The sequence below is a fragment of the Cavia porcellus genome, unplaced genomic scaffold (assembly GCF_034190915.1).
Source record: "Cavia porcellus strain 051 isolate PalLab524CR breed Dunkin Hartley unplaced genomic scaffold, mCavPor4.1 scaffold_2, whole genome shotgun sequence".
Classification (NCBI taxonomy): domain Eukaryota; kingdom Metazoa; phylum Chordata; class Mammalia; order Rodentia; family Caviidae; genus Cavia; species Cavia porcellus.
In genome coordinates, this window is record NW_026947485.1 from 8177450 (window position 1) to 8195121 (window position 17672).

The 17672-nt window shown below is 45.2% G+C and overlaps 1 protein-coding gene across 2 annotated transcripts in view; it reads left to right on the forward strand.

Annotated features, from left to right (window-relative positions):
• The window catches only part of Gsap (gamma-secretase activating protein), a 75308-nt gene extending 58483 nt beyond the window's left edge, over positions 1-16825 (forward strand). Inside the window, exons 23-31 of one of the 2 annotated variants that reach the window (XM_063237620.1) lie at positions 118-179; positions 3462-3557; positions 5602-5672; positions 6111-6205; positions 12855-12974; positions 14237-14298; positions 15426-15527; positions 15650-15749; positions 16125-16825. In XM_063237620.1, coding sequence (XP_063093690.1) covers positions 118-179; positions 3462-3557; positions 5602-5672; positions 6111-6205; positions 12855-12974; positions 14237-14298; positions 15426-15527; positions 15650-15749; positions 16125-16216 — 800 coding nt within the window. In that variant the 3' untranslated portion in view covers positions 16217-16825. The remainder of the gene's footprint in view (positions 1-117; positions 180-3461; positions 3558-5601; positions 5673-6110; positions 6206-12854; positions 12975-14236; positions 14299-15425; positions 15528-15649; positions 15750-16124) is intronic. The other variant, XM_063237623.1, reaches the window with a different exon arrangement.
• The last annotated feature ends 847 nt before the right edge of the window (positions 16826-17672 follow it).

Consider the following 17672-nt stretch of genomic DNA (forward strand, 5'->3'; position numbering starts at 1 on the left):
TTTTCACCATATCGTGGGAAGTGTACGTTTTCTCAGTGACTTACAGAAGTGAAGCCTCTTGCTTCTGCTCCCTCTATGGAAACCGCCCTGTGTGATGACCATTCTGTTTGATTTCAGAGCCAAGGTTGAGGCCCCTCCTGCAGGAGGAGGACACCCCCCAGCGGCTGCTGACTGGGCTGGTAAGGGTCAGTGTGCCCTTTGGTGCCGGGCAGGGGAAAGGCCAGCTTGCATTTCTCATCCTGACCCAATTTTCCACTCAATTCTTTCAACAAATAGTTGTCGCCTGCACTGTGGACCTTAGCTCAGTGGTCAGCAGTACATATATGCTGTTTGCCCTCCTGGATCGTGTGGTTAATGAGGAGATGCTTTAATTAGTCACAGCAGTAAATATGTAATCACAAGTGGTGATAACCAACGCATGACCTTGAAAGTGCTTTTTTAAAAAGCAATGTTTTTGTGGCACTTGTATTTGGGGATCAAAATCCAACACAGTATTCTATCTGAAGGAAGGCCAAATGCTAGGGTGACCAGAGAACTAGAAATCAAGGTAAATGCATTGAAGAACAGACTTGGTAAATAAATCTAAAGATTTTTAAAGAAGCACAATTGAAGAGATAATCTTGAAAGTCAAATAAAATGTTTTTAAAGCCATATAGATCTATGAATGGGTTAACCTGTACTTGAGCTATGACAGATTTAAAAATACCATTTGAGAAAATATGTATAATTCCACATTTATAACCTTGACAATTCTAGTTAAACAAAGGATTTTCTTGGCAAATAGAGATTATGAAACTTGATCCAAGAGGAAATGGAGAAGTTGAAAGCACAATAAATGTCAAATATCTCTACAGAAGGCTTCCAGTTTATTCTTTCAAATTTTCAAGGACTAGCTTACGCCTGTTGTGCATAAAGTATCCTTTGAAAGAAGGCAGAGTGCTTCTTAGTCATTATAGAGAGTCCATGTAACTAGAGAACCACAATCTGGCCGCGGTGGCTCACGGGTCTAGATTCCCCAACTTTAACTAAAATTCTCTTGGTCTCTTAAAGACACAACACGGTCAAGTTAGATTCTTTTCCAGGAAACGTAGTAGTGAAATTTGTATTTCAAGATCAAAGAAGAAACAAAGGTCACTTTTCTAGAAAATGAAAGAGGTCAAAAGTCAAATTCCACTTCTGAAATATACTTTGTAGTAAAGTAATCTCACAGCTATAGGCAACATCTTTTAATGGAATGCTGAAGGTTATTTTCACTATCGTTTTGTGTTGTTCTGAAAATGGTAGCCAGTGCCATAAGAAACCAAACCAGAGGAAGATGTGATTGTCTTTTACAGCAGAGGCTGACCAACTGAGAAAATGGGAATAAAGAGCAAGTTGTGGGGCTGGGGATTTAGCTCAGCGGCATAAGCGCCTGCCTTGTAAGCAGGCGGTCATGAGTTCGATCCCCGGTACTGATGATTAAAAAAAAGAGCAAGTTGTTTTTTTCTATTATGAGTGAGCAGAAAAGCAAATGAAGTACAATATTAGTGTCTAGTTTTAATAAAATTACAACCCAAAAGGTGAGGAAGTAACTTGCTCTGACAACTAACTTTACTTGAAAAATTAAGAGACGCAGAATTGACATTACCAGATATCTAAATATGTGCTTGTATATAATAAGAAGCAATATGTCTATGAAGATAAGCAGTTAATGGAGTTTAGTTGAAATTGAATATTTAGTGTATAATAAATAAGATATTTAAAAATTGATGTGGAAAGAAAGCTTCAATATATCACTTGGTTAATGTTTAATTATTTGGAAAAGAAATTTAGATTTTTTTATACAATAAACCAATAGAAATAACTATTAAGGAGTTTAACATAGAACCAAGCCTGTAATTCCACCTTCAGGTGGCTGAGGCAGGAGGATTGTTGGTTTAAGGAGTTTACTAGTAAAAAATTAATCTGTGTGAAGGAATATGAACCGAAGGAGTGGATAGTTAAATAATACTGAAATAAGACCTCTACGAGATATTATTGAATATGGGCAAATAGGAAAAGGTGATTGAATAACAAAAAACAAACAGAAAAAAGCAAACAATAAATTTGGAACAAAATTGCACCAAATGTGTCAAATGATTGGCATTTGGTATATAAAGTTTATAAATCAATAGGAAAATAATACAGCACAAGGGAAACAGAGAGAAAGGCTTGATCCATCCGTTTTCAAATGTGAACGATTGAATAGTCCAGAGTGGAAGAGAACAGAAACATCCTGTGTAACCATCATCCATGACAGACAGCACAGGTGCTTAAAGACTTTCAAACTGGCAAAGATTTAAAAAGCACATAGCAAAGTTCAGGGTCCAGGGAATCAGAGAGCCCCATGAAATGCCCTGGAAATGAGTGTAAGTCCAGGGCCTTGCAAACCTTATTTGTGCAACCCAGCCAATTCCATTTCAGGAAACAGCCTGACCAAATAATTGGGGAGATGACAAACATCCTCTACATATTTGTGTGGTGTTTCTAACAATGACAAAGGAAATATCCTCTAGGTACCCAAAGGAAAAACTTAATTGTAGTGCTCATCAAATTAATACGAAACAGTCATTAGAACTGGTGTGGTTATGCATTTAATGACATAAAGTAACCATGACACGAAAAAAAGCAGCTTGCAAAACATTCGAATGTGAGTGCATCCCAGAAAAAGGGGAGAAAACCCTCAAATGTTTGGGAGGGTGGTAGGATTATGATTTGAATTTTCATCTTTACGGTTATGTAGAAAGGTTGAAAAGCAGGAGAGGTAAACCGTCTGGCTTAAACAGAAGAAGCTGACTTTTAAAAAGCCAACTGGTGCACGCAGGAAACTGCACTGAGTCTCGACCTGAAAGCCAGGGAGCACAGGCAGGGACAGAAGGCACGGTGTGTGGGGTGGCAGTGAGAGGGGTCTCGCGCTGTCTGTTGGTGCAGAGATCTCTCCATCAGGAGGGTCTCATGCTGAGCAGGGCATCTAGGCCCAGAGGGAGGAGACGAGGTGGCAGATGAGGAGGCGGAGGAGGAGGAAGGACCGCAGAGCAAGGGTAGGAGGCAAGGAATGCTGGCCGCTGACTGGGGAGGCCCAAGGAGGAGGGGCAGCGGCTGATGTAGACAGCAGCGCATTTGGAGGCACGGGGAGGCAGCGCTCTCCTCTGGCAGATCCCAAAGCCTTTAACTTCCAAGTGGGTGGCCCCTTTGCGGGGTTCTCACCGGGACCTGGCGCCTCTGGGCTGCTCCCCGGGCTTTGGGCAAATCCTATGCAGCTCCTCTTAAGGAAATGTTGTGGTCCCCTGTTTGTCTCACTGGAGCAGAGTTGGCCTCTCTGCTCATGGGCTCTTAAGAGCTGATATTTTTCACGTTGATAAGTATATTAATAAAAGGCTCTAATTCAAGTCAAGTGCAAGTGGAAGCAGGTTGTGACTTACCTAACCTGTGTCCTGTTTCAGATGGTGTCTGAGCTAAAGGACCATCTCCTGAGACACCTGCAAGGTGTAGAGAAAAAGAAAATTGAACAGATGGTTGTGGACTACACCTCCAAACTGGTTGGTTTTGCTTTTGCTCCACCCCCAATCGCCTTCTCCCCCTGTGTATAATTCTCAGAATGTGTGTATTTCAGGGAGACCATTGTGTGTTTTTCAATTAGGTTTTTTGGAGAGCTACCATCCTCAAGCCATCCTTGGTGCCATAGACTGAGGAAAGGGGAAATACCAATGAACAGAAAAATTGGCTATAAAAGTGGCTTATAGGCCCCGTTTCAGTAGTGATTTTTATCCTCAGGGAGACAGACATAATGAACTTGGGCTGGTTGCCAAATGTTTGACATCTCATCTTGGCATCGCCTAGCTCCTCCAGAAGGAGAGGACAATGGTCTTTATGCACAGAGGTCTATGCAGACGTGAGAGAACTTGAACTTGAGTTGGTACCAAGGAGAGAGTGCGCATCACCTAGAAGCCACGTGATGCACATCAATCACATCAGTGCCTGTGTCAGCAGGAATGATGTGCTGAGAACTAAGGCTGTCCTGAATCTTACTTAAAAGCATAGAAAGATGAGGCCTGATCCTTTGTAGAACCCAGAAATAATATGCGTGACAAATTGAAGACAAAGATTTATACAAAGAAGGCCCCACCATTTCTCCAAGTTTAGCTAAGACCAGGAAGCACGTGAACCAGTGAGGGAATGTGTATTTCTTCGGGAGATTAGGTTTCTTAGATAGGATTCTGATTTAATCTCTCTCAAGCTTAAAGTCTTCTGCTGCTCTTACAGTCATGGGTGTTTGGTTTTGGACCACCTATTTGATTTCCATAGAAAGACTTGTTCATAGTGTGTACTGTATTAGGAGATTTATGGCAGGCCGTGGAACCTCCCTGATCCTCCTCCTCCTCCATAGCACGGTAACAAGGTCTCACTTCTTGACCGTGTTCCTGAGCTGCCTTGTAGATACGCGCTTGACCCTCAGTGTTCATATTATACACTCATTTAACACATCTGCCTCTTTTCTGTTGATTTTAAATTTCACCTTCCAGAGTGTGAGGAAGCATTTTCATTCAACAGCATTGTTCTCTGTAGTTTTTGTTTTGTTGTTTTGGGGTTTTTTGGTGGTACGAGGGACTGACCCAAGTCCTCCACACTGAGCTACCTCCCCAACTCTTTTAAAGGTCTGAGACAGGGTCTTGCTAAGTCTCTAACTTGGCCAGGCTGGGCTTAAACTTGTGATCCCTCTACTTCGGCCCTCAGAGTTCCTGACTTCATAAACCTTTCAGTACTACTGTGTTAACAGCCCTGCAGTTAGTTGGGAACACAAATAATGCAAATAACACACATAGAACCCATCATCCCGAATGGAGGACAAACCCCCTGCCCTTATCCGGCAACACGCCCCAGTCCCTGAGGGTGGCCGGGAAGTCTTTCTGAAATGTGCCCAAGGAGGAAGCTGCAAGTCATGGAGGCTGGTGTTCGCCTGCGCAATGGGGATCCCCTTCTGCTCTGCCCTGGGCTTAGCCTCTAGGTGCCACTCATGGCCTGTGGCCCCGTGGGGATTGCTGTGTTGCTGGGAGGTCATTGTGAAATTCGGTTGAGTTTTCGGTGAATCTCAGAGAAAGAAAGCTTCCTACCTGTTCCAGTCAGGGTGCTGATCAGTTCCCTCAGACGCCTGTTCAAGACTTTCTCCCCATCTCACAGCTGAGGACACTGAGATTTGGGAGGGATCAGTGACTTTTGAGGGCCAACACCACTGCATGCATGGCGCATGTTCATGGGCTCCCGTGCATGCCAGGCTCTCCCCTCTGTCTGCTCTTGGCCCTCAAGTCCTGGCAAGCCTGGCGCTGACCTCCCAAGGGGCAAGGGCCTCAGAGGGAAGGTGGGGTGAGCTGGCAGGCTGGGGAGCCCCGCGGGGGCGCTGGCCGGGTAGACAGAGTGCGCTCTGTTAGGCTCCAGGCACATTTCCCATCTTGCCACTCCAGACTCCAGTGCCTTAGGGGACCTCAGGGAGGCCGGTTGTGTTCTGGACACAGCCAGCCGCTGACAGCTAGAGGGCCTTTTTGGGGAGCGTCTGGCCAGCGGTAGACAGGCTGTCTTTCCCTCCAGCTGGACCTCATTTGCTGCATACTGGAAGCCAGCTGTAGGAAGCACAATCTCGACGCTTGGCCTCTCCAGCTGTACGCAAGTATTTCTCACTGTGCTTTATTGTGGGGTCCAGAGCCAGCAGCCCTGTTCTAGCGAAGCCCCCAGAACCTCCTACTTCAAAATGACTCTCACTATCGGCAGGCAGCACTGACTGTCTTAATGTCCCTGTTTCAGTTCTTTTGACTTGTATACAAACATGCAGCCACCCTCTGTCCCCAGCACAGGGTGACAGGATGCAGGGTCCTCAGAGCCCAGAACTGCCCTGCAGGAGAATGTCAGTTAATAGTTTCCAGCTTCAAGGCTCCTGTCTGAAGTTCTGGCCTCAGGCCGATGGTCACTGTCATATTTAGGAGGCTTTCTTTCCCTGGGGCACGGCATTTCATGATGGGTGTGGATCCCCGTATGTGGTACTGCCGATGCCCTGCTCCAGACAAATGACTGACACTTTGCTGCTTCCTTGTTTACCCCAGCGATGGGCGTGGCAGTGCTGCCGAATTTGCAGTCTTTCACATCATGACTAGGATTTTGGGAGCCACTAGCAGTTTGTTCTTACCTCTGCCTCCTGGTAAGTCTCGACTCTCTCGCCCTCTGTGTGTGAATTTGTTCTCCTGTTCCACATGGATGCAGGTGCCAGCACATGTGAACTGCACCGTGGGCCCCATGGGCGGCCTCAGGGTTGGTCCCCACGGCCTCATCTGCCCCGACGGCTGCTCTGTGCTGAAGTTCATGACTGTGACCTTCAGACTCCTGGACCGGTCCCCTATTGGCAAAGTCATAGCCGCGGGGCTGGTCAGTCAAGGTGTCTGAAGGTGAATGCTTCACAGGCAGTGGGTCCAGTTTGCACCAGGACCTGAGCTCATTCTCAAGCGCTTGGAAGCTAAAAATCTCCCGTAGGGTTCTGAGACACAACCAAGGCGGTCCTCAACACTCAGCACACCCGCATGGCCACTGACTGCTGGCTGTTTGCTCATTCTGTGAATGTTAGTGGAGTGACTGGTTCATGGGCTAGAAAGCAGTGTCACAAAGATTCCTGAGAGTTTAGTTCAAGAAGTGTGGCTATAAATCAGTGTCCGTGATAAGAGGTGAATGAGCTCCTGCTGGCGGTCAGCCATCTGCTTTGCACTTGTGAGTCTATTATTTCATAGCAAGAGCTCCCAACCTGAGGCCTGTCCTCTTAACAGGTCTTTAAAAGCACAATACATTGTAAATGATAGGCACGGGTGCTGTGCAGTAGATCTCTAGAACTCCTTCATCTTGTAGACCTAAAGCTTTTCATGCTCGCTGACTAGCAAATCCCCCCACTTTCGTCCTCTCCCCAGTCCTTGGCAATCTCTCTCCATTCAGTTTCTGAGTTTGACTACTTTAGAGACTTTGTATAAATAGGTGGAAATCATGCAGTACTTGCCTTTCTGGGACTGACTGACTTCAACCAGCATAATGCCCCCCAGATTCGCCCCTGGTGTTGCTGATGGCAGAATTTCCTTTTTTAGGCTAATATTCCTTTGCATGTATATTCTCTCTTTTCTTTATGTACTCGTCTGTCGTGGGCATTTATGTTGCTTCTATATCTTGGCTGATGTGAATAATGTTGTGATGAACATAGAGTGCATAGAGCTCTTTAAAATCCCCGTTTCAATTTTTTTGACTTGTATACTCAAAGTGGAATTATTGCATAATATGGTAATTGTATTTTTTATATTTTTTGATGAATTTTATACTATTTTTCATAGTGGCCACACCGTTTTATATTCCCACCAATGGCATACAAGGGTTCCAATTTTTTTCACATTCTTACCAAAACTTTTTGCTGGAGCTTCTCTGAGATGTGTGAAGTAACCACATTGTAGTTATGATTAGCATTTGCCTGAGGATTAGTGATACTGAGCATCTTTTCATGTACTTATTGGCCATTTATTATATTCCTTGGAAAAATATCTCTTCAAGTCCTCCTATTTTTAACTGGATTGTTTCCTTGCTAGAGTTTCTTTTAAAAATATGTGTGTTCTAGATACTCACCACTTATCAGAGGTGTGTGACAATATTTTCTCCCGTTCTGTGGACACCTTCCCACTCTTGATTATTTCCCTGCTGTGCTTTAGCTTGGCGTGGTACACTCGCATGGTTCTGCTTTTGTTACTCATACTTTTAATGTAACATTCAAGAAAACATTGCCGAAAGCAGTGCCATGAACATCCTCTCTTATGTTTTCTTTTGGGGATTTTATGGTTTCAGGCCTTACATTTAGGTTTTTAATCCATTTGAGTTGATTTTCGTGTATGGTCAAGATAAACATCCCAGTTCATTAATTTCCAAGTGTATATCTAGTTTTCTCGGAGCCATTTTTCAGAGAATTGGTCCTTTCCCCTTTGTGCATTCTTGACCCCCTCAATGAACATTGGTTCCTGGTATTTCTGTGATTTATTATTCTATATAAATTCTAATGAATATTGAACTTTTTGTCATCTCTCACTAATAATAGATGTAATCTCTGTTTTTGTAGTAGTTACTCGGAGATATATGGACTAATACCTCATCAAAGTCCCCTTTATGAGGGGAATTCTTTTATTTTTCATATTTATTTTTCATGATGTGTGATTTTGTTTTTAATTATCTTAACTTTTATGGTTACAAAATTTACAAATTTGTGATTCTTCACTTTCATCCTTCCATTAAGGAGTTGGCAAAAGGCACCACTACCAATCACACATACAATGGTAGTTTTGTGGTTCTGAAGAGCTGTTTAAAAACAATCCTGTATCATAACTAGTTGACTTAGTAAAGAATTCGGATGTAAAGCCTAACTTGTGTTGTCTCATGCTGACTTTTAAAGGGATCTGAATTTACAGATCAACTTTAGAATGTGAGAAGTGTTAAAGAGTCTTTATTTGGTGTTATGCATACCCCACTGTAAGATGTCTTTCAGTAAGTGAAAGGCAGCCTTTTAGGTACAGGAATTCTAACTAAATTGGCACAGTTATAACTTAAAAATATAAAATAGACACTGCTTCTTTACCATCAGCTATTGCCTTTGACAGGCTAATGAACACAAATTAAAACACAGGTGGCTTGTTTAGCTCTGAGACAAAAAGGATTCCCCATATACTAGAACATAGTCACATGACAGTTATAGAAACCTAGAGGTACAGCCACTCTCTGACAGGTTTGAGATGTCATCCTGTCCCCATCTTTGTGAAAACATGAACGTTACCAATCAAGCCCAACCATATCTTCAGAAACGGAGAGCAGGGTCTAATGAACTGAAATTTCCATCAAACTTTATACAGAGACTATATTCATTTAATTTCAATTTTATTTAAATCAGGACTTCTGGCACAAATATTCTGCCTGTCATTCATTCTCTGAAGTCTGGATGTAAGATTAATTAAGCTGTGGCACACGTAAGAAGCCGTGGGAGGTTTCTGTTTTGTAATAAATTGTGCATCAGTGATTGCTCACTAGTAGCTTCTAAGAGGTTGGGGCTAAGCCTGTCCTTTCTCCATTCTTCACGCCAGCCAAGGTCATCGTGGTGCCAGGCATGTGCTTTGTGGGCTCCTCCTGTCCCCATCGCTGCATCCCCTCCCAGGTGATGCCCCCTCTTATTGGCATCTGTGGGAGAGAATCCAGCAACCAGATCCATCCTCTGTCCATGGAGATCTTGGGCTCTGGCCCAGCCTCCTGCTGGCCTTCCCCATCCCCCGGGTGGCTCTGGACACACTTTGAACAAAAACCTTCTAGCTTTCTTAACAGCACCTGTTTTAAATTCAGTCTTGGGTGGTGAGCATGATGGAGATGGCTGCTTGAAAGCCAGGCACCTGGCTCTGTTGGGAATGGGCGGTTTTAAATGATCCCAACACATAACAGAATAAAGAACCTGCACAGCAAGTGAGATGTCGTCCTGTCCAACACAGTGAAAAGACAACCCACAGCATGGGAAGAATTTTTTGCCAGAGATTCCTGAGACAGAAGACTCATATCTAGAATCTGTAAAGAACTAAAAACAAACAAAATAGATCCCCCAAATAAAAGGGCCAATAAAAAAAAATAAGTGAAATAGCCACTTCTGAGAAGTACAGTTGGCCAATGAATGCGGGAGAAATGCCCAACCTTCCAGTGATCGGAGAAATGTGAGTCAAGACGACCCTGAAATTCCACCGTGGCTTAGAAAGGACGGCCACCATCGAGAACTCAGGCAGGAGCGAACACTGGCACCACTGCGGGAGGGTGTGAGTGGGGGGCAGAGTAGGGCAGCCACCGTGTACATCTACGCGGAGAATCCTCCAAAAACTAAAAATAGAAATTCCGTTTGACCTGGCCATGCTAACTTCCCCAAAGAGTTAAAATCTTCATGTTACAGTGGTCCAGGCATATCCATGTTTATAGTAGCAGTTACCCTGCGAGCCGCCCATGTGACCATTGACAGATGAATGGACAAAGAGAATGTGAAACTGGACAGTGGAGACTGCTTGAGTCATTTGTAGGAAAATGGGTCCACCTCGAGACCGTAATATTAAGGGAAATAAATCAGACACACAAGCTTGACTATCACATGATTTCTCTTATAAGAGAAACGCAAAGTAAACATAAAGAGGGAAATAGTAGATATATAACAGGACGTAGAAAGATCTTTTTCAGAGGGGAAAGGGGATTAAGAGATGGAGAAAAAGGAGCTGGAGCGTGTTATATCCATGCACCAACTTCCAGGCACCCACAGAATGTAAACATTATGTACTACACACACATACTAATAAAAATTTTTTAGAAAGGTCCCAACAAAATAGAAAAAGTGAGGTGCCCCCTAGAAAGAGTGAGGGGTTTTATGAAATGTAGATTTGGCATTCTGGCTTAAATTCACAACTGTTTTCTTTAACACAAAAGACTCGATAGGGGAATGGACTGATTGTTTGTGATTTGATCGCCATGGATGTTAAAAGCCCTTTTTGAAAACAAGTGAACAGACTTCCTGGGGGATATTACTGCGCCTGGGAGATCATGAAATCCTGCTTTCTATGTGAGTCATGATCCTTCATAGGCATAAGGAGGAGAAACAAAAGTGTTGCCTGTAGTGATTGAGAATTATTAGTAGACCTGTCCATGGATCAGGTCAGGGAGGCCAATTTGTCTTCAATGTTTGTTTTACTCGTAGGATGTGGAAGCAGGGGTGGGGGGTGGAGTGACACAGAATCACACGTGCCCATGTCGTGCTTGTCTCCAAGCCACTGGGATTAGTGACAACTGTTTTGAATTCCATGTGTCAGCAACTTGTAACCAGAACTGGCTAAAGACAAGACGGACGGAGGATCACAAGAAGGAAGTGATGGTTAGGAGTGGAGCATTGCTGTTTAGGAGGACTGGGTTTCCTCTTCTTCCAGACAAGGCGAGGGCCCCGAGGACGAGGGCTAAAGTTGGATGGAGCTGAGGCCTTAGTGAAGCCGATTCCCAGATGCTGAGAGCTGGTGGACAGGGAGAGACCAGGCAGAGCCCCTGACTCGGGATAGTGCCCTCAGGACCTTTAGGCCATGCACACGGGGCCGGGGAGGGAATCACGGATCCAGGAAATCAATATCAACAATTTAATATGAACTTTGCTTCAGAAATAATTTTTTAACCTTTTTTTTTAATTTAGGAAAGAATTTCTAAGTCCGTTTCAAAGCGATCCTGTTGTTGATTGGCTAGCAATGTCACAATTTCTGTTCTGGCTCCAGGAGAGCCAGTGCGCTCATCCCACTACCAGGCTGTTGATGTCTGCTGGGGCAGTGGCACACTGCAAGTGACCCTCGAGGTCACTGGGCTCGGCCCATTGCTCATGACTCATATGCCACGACTTCTGAGTGGCCGCTGTACACTGCCAAGTGCATCCCCAAGAGTAGGCCAAGGGTGCCCGTCACCCCCACATCTATCAGGTGCGAGGCTGCCTGCTCACCAGGCCTCCGCTGTGGTGCCCTCAGTCTGAGCCTCCCGTGGCAGATGGCTTCTCCATGCACTCTTGCCTGTTGTCCTGTGAATAGTCCGACAGTAGAACTCAAACCCTCTCTGTCCTGCTCAGAAGCTTTGAATGCTGCCCAGAAGTTCCCTAAATAAACTGCTCGCCGCCTTCAGCATCAGCCGCTGTCACAGACACTGGTACTGCAGAACATTTTTAAACTGTGCATTCGTTTTGTGGTTTTCTGATTGTGTCCTCTTCTGAAAGGCTTAGTTACCTGCTGCCTGCCCGTCAGCGGCCCAGCAGGACTCTGTCCCCTGCTCTGCTGTGCTGAGTCCAGCCCCTCCTGCTGTGTTCACGCAGTGTGTTTCTCACCTGTCTCTACCCCTGGGAACTGCATCTGCTCTTCTACACACACACACACACACACACACACATACACACACACACACACACACACACACACACACACACACCCCAGTGCTGTCATTTCCAAGACCTCTTTTCCGATTCTCTCTGGCCCGCAGTCCTCTTCATGTATCCTGCGTCCATCTCTTGTCACTAGCAGTGTGGTTGGAGCTCTGGGTTTGTGCGTCCTTGGGTGGCCTTTCCCAAGACTTGGGCTGGAGAGAGGGCTTCTACCAAGTTCCTGTGGGTTTGCTAACTGGCCATGTTGTGTATGTTGAAGAACCTAGAGCCTTCCTCCAGCCCTTTTTTTGTTTTTTGAGGCAGGATAAATAGCCTAGGCTGGGCTTGCATTTGCAGTTCTCCTGTCTCAGCCACCGCAGTCCTGGGATTACAGTTGTGTGCCACTGTACTTGGCTGTCGCAGTCACCCTTCTGTTTCTATCATTTGGTCCAAATAAACTACAGAACGCTTCAATTAGGGGGTGACCAGAGATGAGGCGTATAAACTGTTACTTTCTGATGCCCCCTTTTTTCCCTTCAGCAAAATGGTCCCCATCGCTGTAAGCTGTTACCAGGGTTTGTGGAGTTTGAAGCTCTTTTTTCTTTTGCTGTCTTGCTGTAGAATTACAGGTGTATTTCACTGAGCAGGCCTTGCCTTTGGTTTGCCTGGGAAGGGACCCAAGGACAAGGAAATAGACTGGGAACTCACCCAGCGCCAGCATGGTGCTTAGTTTTGATCATGCAAAGAAAGGAACTTGGAACTTGTGCAGGGGAACTTTGATTCCAGCACCTAGCAGTGAACTAGGTGCTTACTAACTGAGTCTGAGTCTCTCTGTGGGCTGCAGGAGATGCCAGCTGATGCCACCCCCCTCTTTTCACTCACCTAGGTTTCCACACCCTGCACACCACCCTCGGGGTGCACTGTCTCCCTTTGCACAGCCTGCTGCATTACATCGACAACGGGGTGTTGCTTCTCACCGAAACGGTGGTCAAAAGGCTCCTGAAGGGTAAGAGGCTCTGCATTTTGCTGGGCAGCAATAGGACTGACATCTGTGTATTCACATGGGCCCGGCTGCCCTTGGAAGGGCCCCACAGGGGGCCTGATGCCCCGCAGAGAACCTGCCGCTCTTCACGTGTGACATGGACCCCCTGGTTCCATTATGCACGGGGCCCCGGAAATGATGCAGCTGGTGCTGCTGAGTGCGGTCCATTTCTGGAACCGTGCTCTGGGCTGGTGGAGAGGACCTGAGCCCTTCCAGTGTCCGGGGGTGGGGTATCTCGGCCCACACAGCTGTGAGAGCACTGGTGGGCTTGTTTCTCAAGAAAGTGTCCCAAAGGCTTGTTTTCAGCCTACTAACTCCATCATCCCAGGGTCAGACTCAAAATGCAAGTAAAGCCAGTGACAGATGCAGCGCTCATGGGCATTGGCCCTTCAGTGAGGTCTGTTGTGTTACCACTCAGGCATTCAGTTACGGTGCATTAACAGATGACGTCTGTTAGCACAGAGATGATAAGCTTTCATCATTCCCAAAGTAGCTGCTGCTTTAAATTAGCCAACAAAGCTACTTGGCAACTGGCAGCATATCACTGAAAAGTCATTTTTTTATTCAGTACCAACTAAAAATTTGTTAGATTAGTCTGAGGATATAAGGTTGGAAAATGCATTACCAGGATCAACCACTCATGTGTTAAAAACTTACAAGGTATTAAAAGGGCATTTGTCTCATTTGCCAGCCCCTAACTTTCCTTTGTTTAAAAATTTTTTTTTAAGTTTTATTAGTGTATGTTTGCAAGTACATAACGATTGTGTTCACTGTGGGGAATTGGTATGCACATAACACATCTCAGCTCTTTCCCCCGCCTTCCCCTCCACCCTCTTTTTATAGAGAGTTTTTTTTTTTTTTATTGGTACCAGCAATCAAACTCACAACTGCCTGCTTGCAAGGCAGGCGCTTATGCTACTGAGCTAAATTCCCAGCCCTCTCCACCCTCTTTTTAACATGACTTTACCCAGAATAAGATTCATTTATTTAATAAATACTTATCTCTAGAAATATAAAATTTATTGTATGAATCATTATCAAGTTAATTACTATAAATTCAGATTAACAGCTGGACTAAGAGGACCAAAAAAAAAAAAAAAAAAACCCCTATAAAACACATAAGAGCATTGTACTAAATCAAGGTATACTTTTAGATACATGCTGTATTATCATAATTTTTTTCTTTTTCTCTTCTTTTTCCCCTTTAATCCCTAACTTTCTTGTAGATCTGGACAATACAGAGAAAAATGAAAAACTGAAATTCGGCATCATTGTGCGGCTCCCTCCGGTAACCCTGCATCTTACTCTCCCTAAGCCGTGGTGTAACCGGCTTCAGTTTCTCCCCATGAGGGGAACATTTGCTGCCTTCTCTGAAATCTGCTGAACCTTTTCACTTTCTATCGCTCTCCAAGAATCCCACCCGTCCCCACTTCCCCCTCCCGGCACCATTTAACCTTGGGGAACATTTAACTGTGCTCTCCTCTCAGGAAGTCCCACTAATGTTTCCTCCTGGGTCTGAGGAGGAGGAAGAGGGGGAAACGTGTGCTTTTGGCACTCAAACCAGTAAGATATTACAATACAGGTGAGGGCAGAAGGTTCTGGAACTTCATTTCCTCCTCCTAAGTCTCCCCCAGCATGAACATACCCCCAGATCCGAGGAAGAATGGAAAATACGGGGGACACAGTTACAAAGGCACACCCTGCCCTTTCTTGTGGGGGACAGTAGCTCTGAGTCAGAAATTCTACGAAATTCCACAGCAAGGCCGCTGCTGTGGTCCTCAGAACCTGGGCAGCCATGTTCCCTGCTCATAGGCCTTACGCGCTGGCACCCGTGTCACTGTCCTGTCCCGAAGGGGCGTCTGAGGCCTTCCTGGGCCTTGTCATCTTGTTTTGTAACAGTCCCTCCCTCACTGCTGACTGAAGCAAAGGCGAGAATAGAGAACGAAGCTAATTTTCCCTGGCTCGGCCTCTCGGGAAGGTTGCTGGGCATTTAGTTTGGTCTCCAGATTTGATCTCCTCAGTCTCACATGCTTAGGGAATTAAGATTCTGTAGGCAACAGCGTGGCAGAGAAGTTGGTTGTACAAGCCTTCCACCTTCTGTTTCCTGTCAAAATATCTCACGTTGGCAGGCCCATCTCCAGTTTTGAAGAGTAGCAGGTTAACTCCACAAAAACTACTTTCTTCAAGGTAGAATATTTCTTCAGTCTCGAGGGAGTATTTATTCCTAATTCAGAGATACACCTCACAGGAGCCTGGTCTTTCTCCAAGGATCATTAGTCATCAAGTGTCTTTTAGAATAGTGGTGGGCTATTGTGGAGTAATGCTTTTCAAATTACAGGTACACCTGGGGTATGTTTAATATAGCTCTGTGAGATACTGTGAGTCTGCTCAATGTATTTTTGAATTGCACGGTAGCTCATTGGGCAGAAGATCTATCGACTCTGGGATCATCCTGTGAGTTCCAACATCATCTCCCGGCACCACGTGACACGACTGCTTCAGAACTATAAGAAGCAGGTGAGGGTGTGCAAATGGACAGCTTTCCATAGGGACAGATGGTAATGCTAGTTTTAATGCTTGATTTAAATTTGAGCATCCTTGGGGGAATCCACTAATACCAGAAGTGGTTTCCCTTTTAGCCGTGGAATTCTGTGATCAGCAAGTCGTCATTCAGTGTAGACTTTCTGCCCCTGAACTACCTGATTGAGATTCTGACCAGTCTGGAGTCCTCTAATCAAGGTGATTCACCAGGTTTTTCTGTTTTATTCCCTTGCCACCTCCCGTGTTCCCTCTCTGCTTCTGTGGCCTGTGTTCTTCCCCCAGAGGCTCCTGTTTCCACAGAGGTCTTGACTGCATTTGGTTTTCACGAGTGACATAGGTTTTGCTATGTAAATTACCAAAATAATAATCATCAAAGTTTTCAGAGATTTTAAAGAGTTTACAACCTGTTTGGTTGATGGGAAGGGCCTTTTTGGGAGCTGAAGTTTAAGGAAAGTCTCAGAATAATGTTTTACTAAAATATAAAATAATTGTGATTCCAATAAACTGGGGGAAGCAAAGTTACGACTACTCCAGGGCTCCGATGGTAACACAGTCTCTCTCCCCTGCCCCCAGCTCTGGATGATTTTGAAGGCCATGACAATGTGGATGCAGAATTTGTAGAGGAAGCAGCTCTCAAACACACCACCATGCTTCTAGGCTTATAAAAGAGAAGATGCCACTGAAGCTGCTTTCAGCATTGTGACTCACTCGCTAACCCTGCTCTCACGGGGAATTCTTTAGCAACAGCTAAAAGTGGACAACACAATATACTGGTGAAACTCTGAGAGTTTTAGTTTTTTACATGTTCGGGCAGAACTGTGTGTCATTCCAGTGCTGAGCAGCTGAGGAGCCGTCAGGCATAGGGAGGTGACTGACAGACCAGCGGGACAGGAAACGGCATCCACAGTGCCCTCCCTGTAGGCTCAGCAGGCCAAGCTAGCTTCTGTCACACTTGGAAATAAAACCTACTTTAAAAATGTCACCACACCTAGGTGAGTGCCTAGAACAGCAAACACTAGAATAAGCAGAAAAATTCAGTGTTGCCTAAAGAGCGTTATTTGGGAAGAAAATACTTTTAAAAATTTGGGCTAAATCAAATCTGCTGTCTCTGAAACAGCATATTGTGTCACCTGTAGTGATGTGTACATGTAGAGGATTTAGAAGGTTTGTCTTTGTGATGGTTCAGACGGAACTGTTTTTAATTGCTTTGTATTTATAAAAGTTGGATTAAATCATTAAAAAAAAAACCCCAAATACTGAAAGCCTCAGCCTGACCCTGCCTGCTGTCTGAACTGAGTCTTTTTACTCAAGCCAGGAATCTTGAGCCCACGAACCTGTTTCTCTCCAAAGATCCGCGTGGCACCTAACTGTACCCAGCTGGGGTCGGCTCAGCAATGCGCTGCTGATAAGGACTTTTTCTTTCCTTTACCTGCTTTCTTTCATTTTGTGCCTGGGTTGTTTCTGTCTCCTCTTAGAGCCTAATGTATCCAACACATATTGGAGATAAACAGCGTGACCATGTCACTCTGTTCATAACTGGTCAGTAAGTGATAACCACTCATCAAACGGTAAAGCTCGAACTCCTTGATGTTCAGCCCTCTTCGGCCCTGACCCTACCCGGATGAACGTTCTGTTGCAGCTAAGTGAGCTGTCTGGCTGTGAGCACGACTCCTGTGGATTCTTCCCAAGCCTCGCTCAGGAGAATCCTTCTCTACCTGTTTAAATCTTACTCCTGCATCAGGGCCAGGCAGAAAGCCCCCCTGACCCTGGTCCAGGCCATTTCAGCACACGGTGACACCTGTCTTCTTCCAGCCTTGGAATATTTTATCATCCATCCTTTTGTTCCATTCCTGTGCTGCTTAAACGCCCTGTGTCCCCAGTTCTTTGTCTCTCTGAAGAGGCACCGATTGCTACAGCACAGCCGCCTGGTTACCCAGTGCTCCCAAAGTTAAGAGTACAGTGTCACCCAGCAGAGGGACTCCCGCAGGTCTCCTTCAGTGACTTGGCCAAGCGGCCGGGTTAGATCCAGGACTCACAGGGCGAGAGCGATGGTCAGCTTCGCTCTGCTTTGGCAGGGTAGGGCTGGGAACAGAAGGTTTGGTTTGGCAAAATAAAAGGATG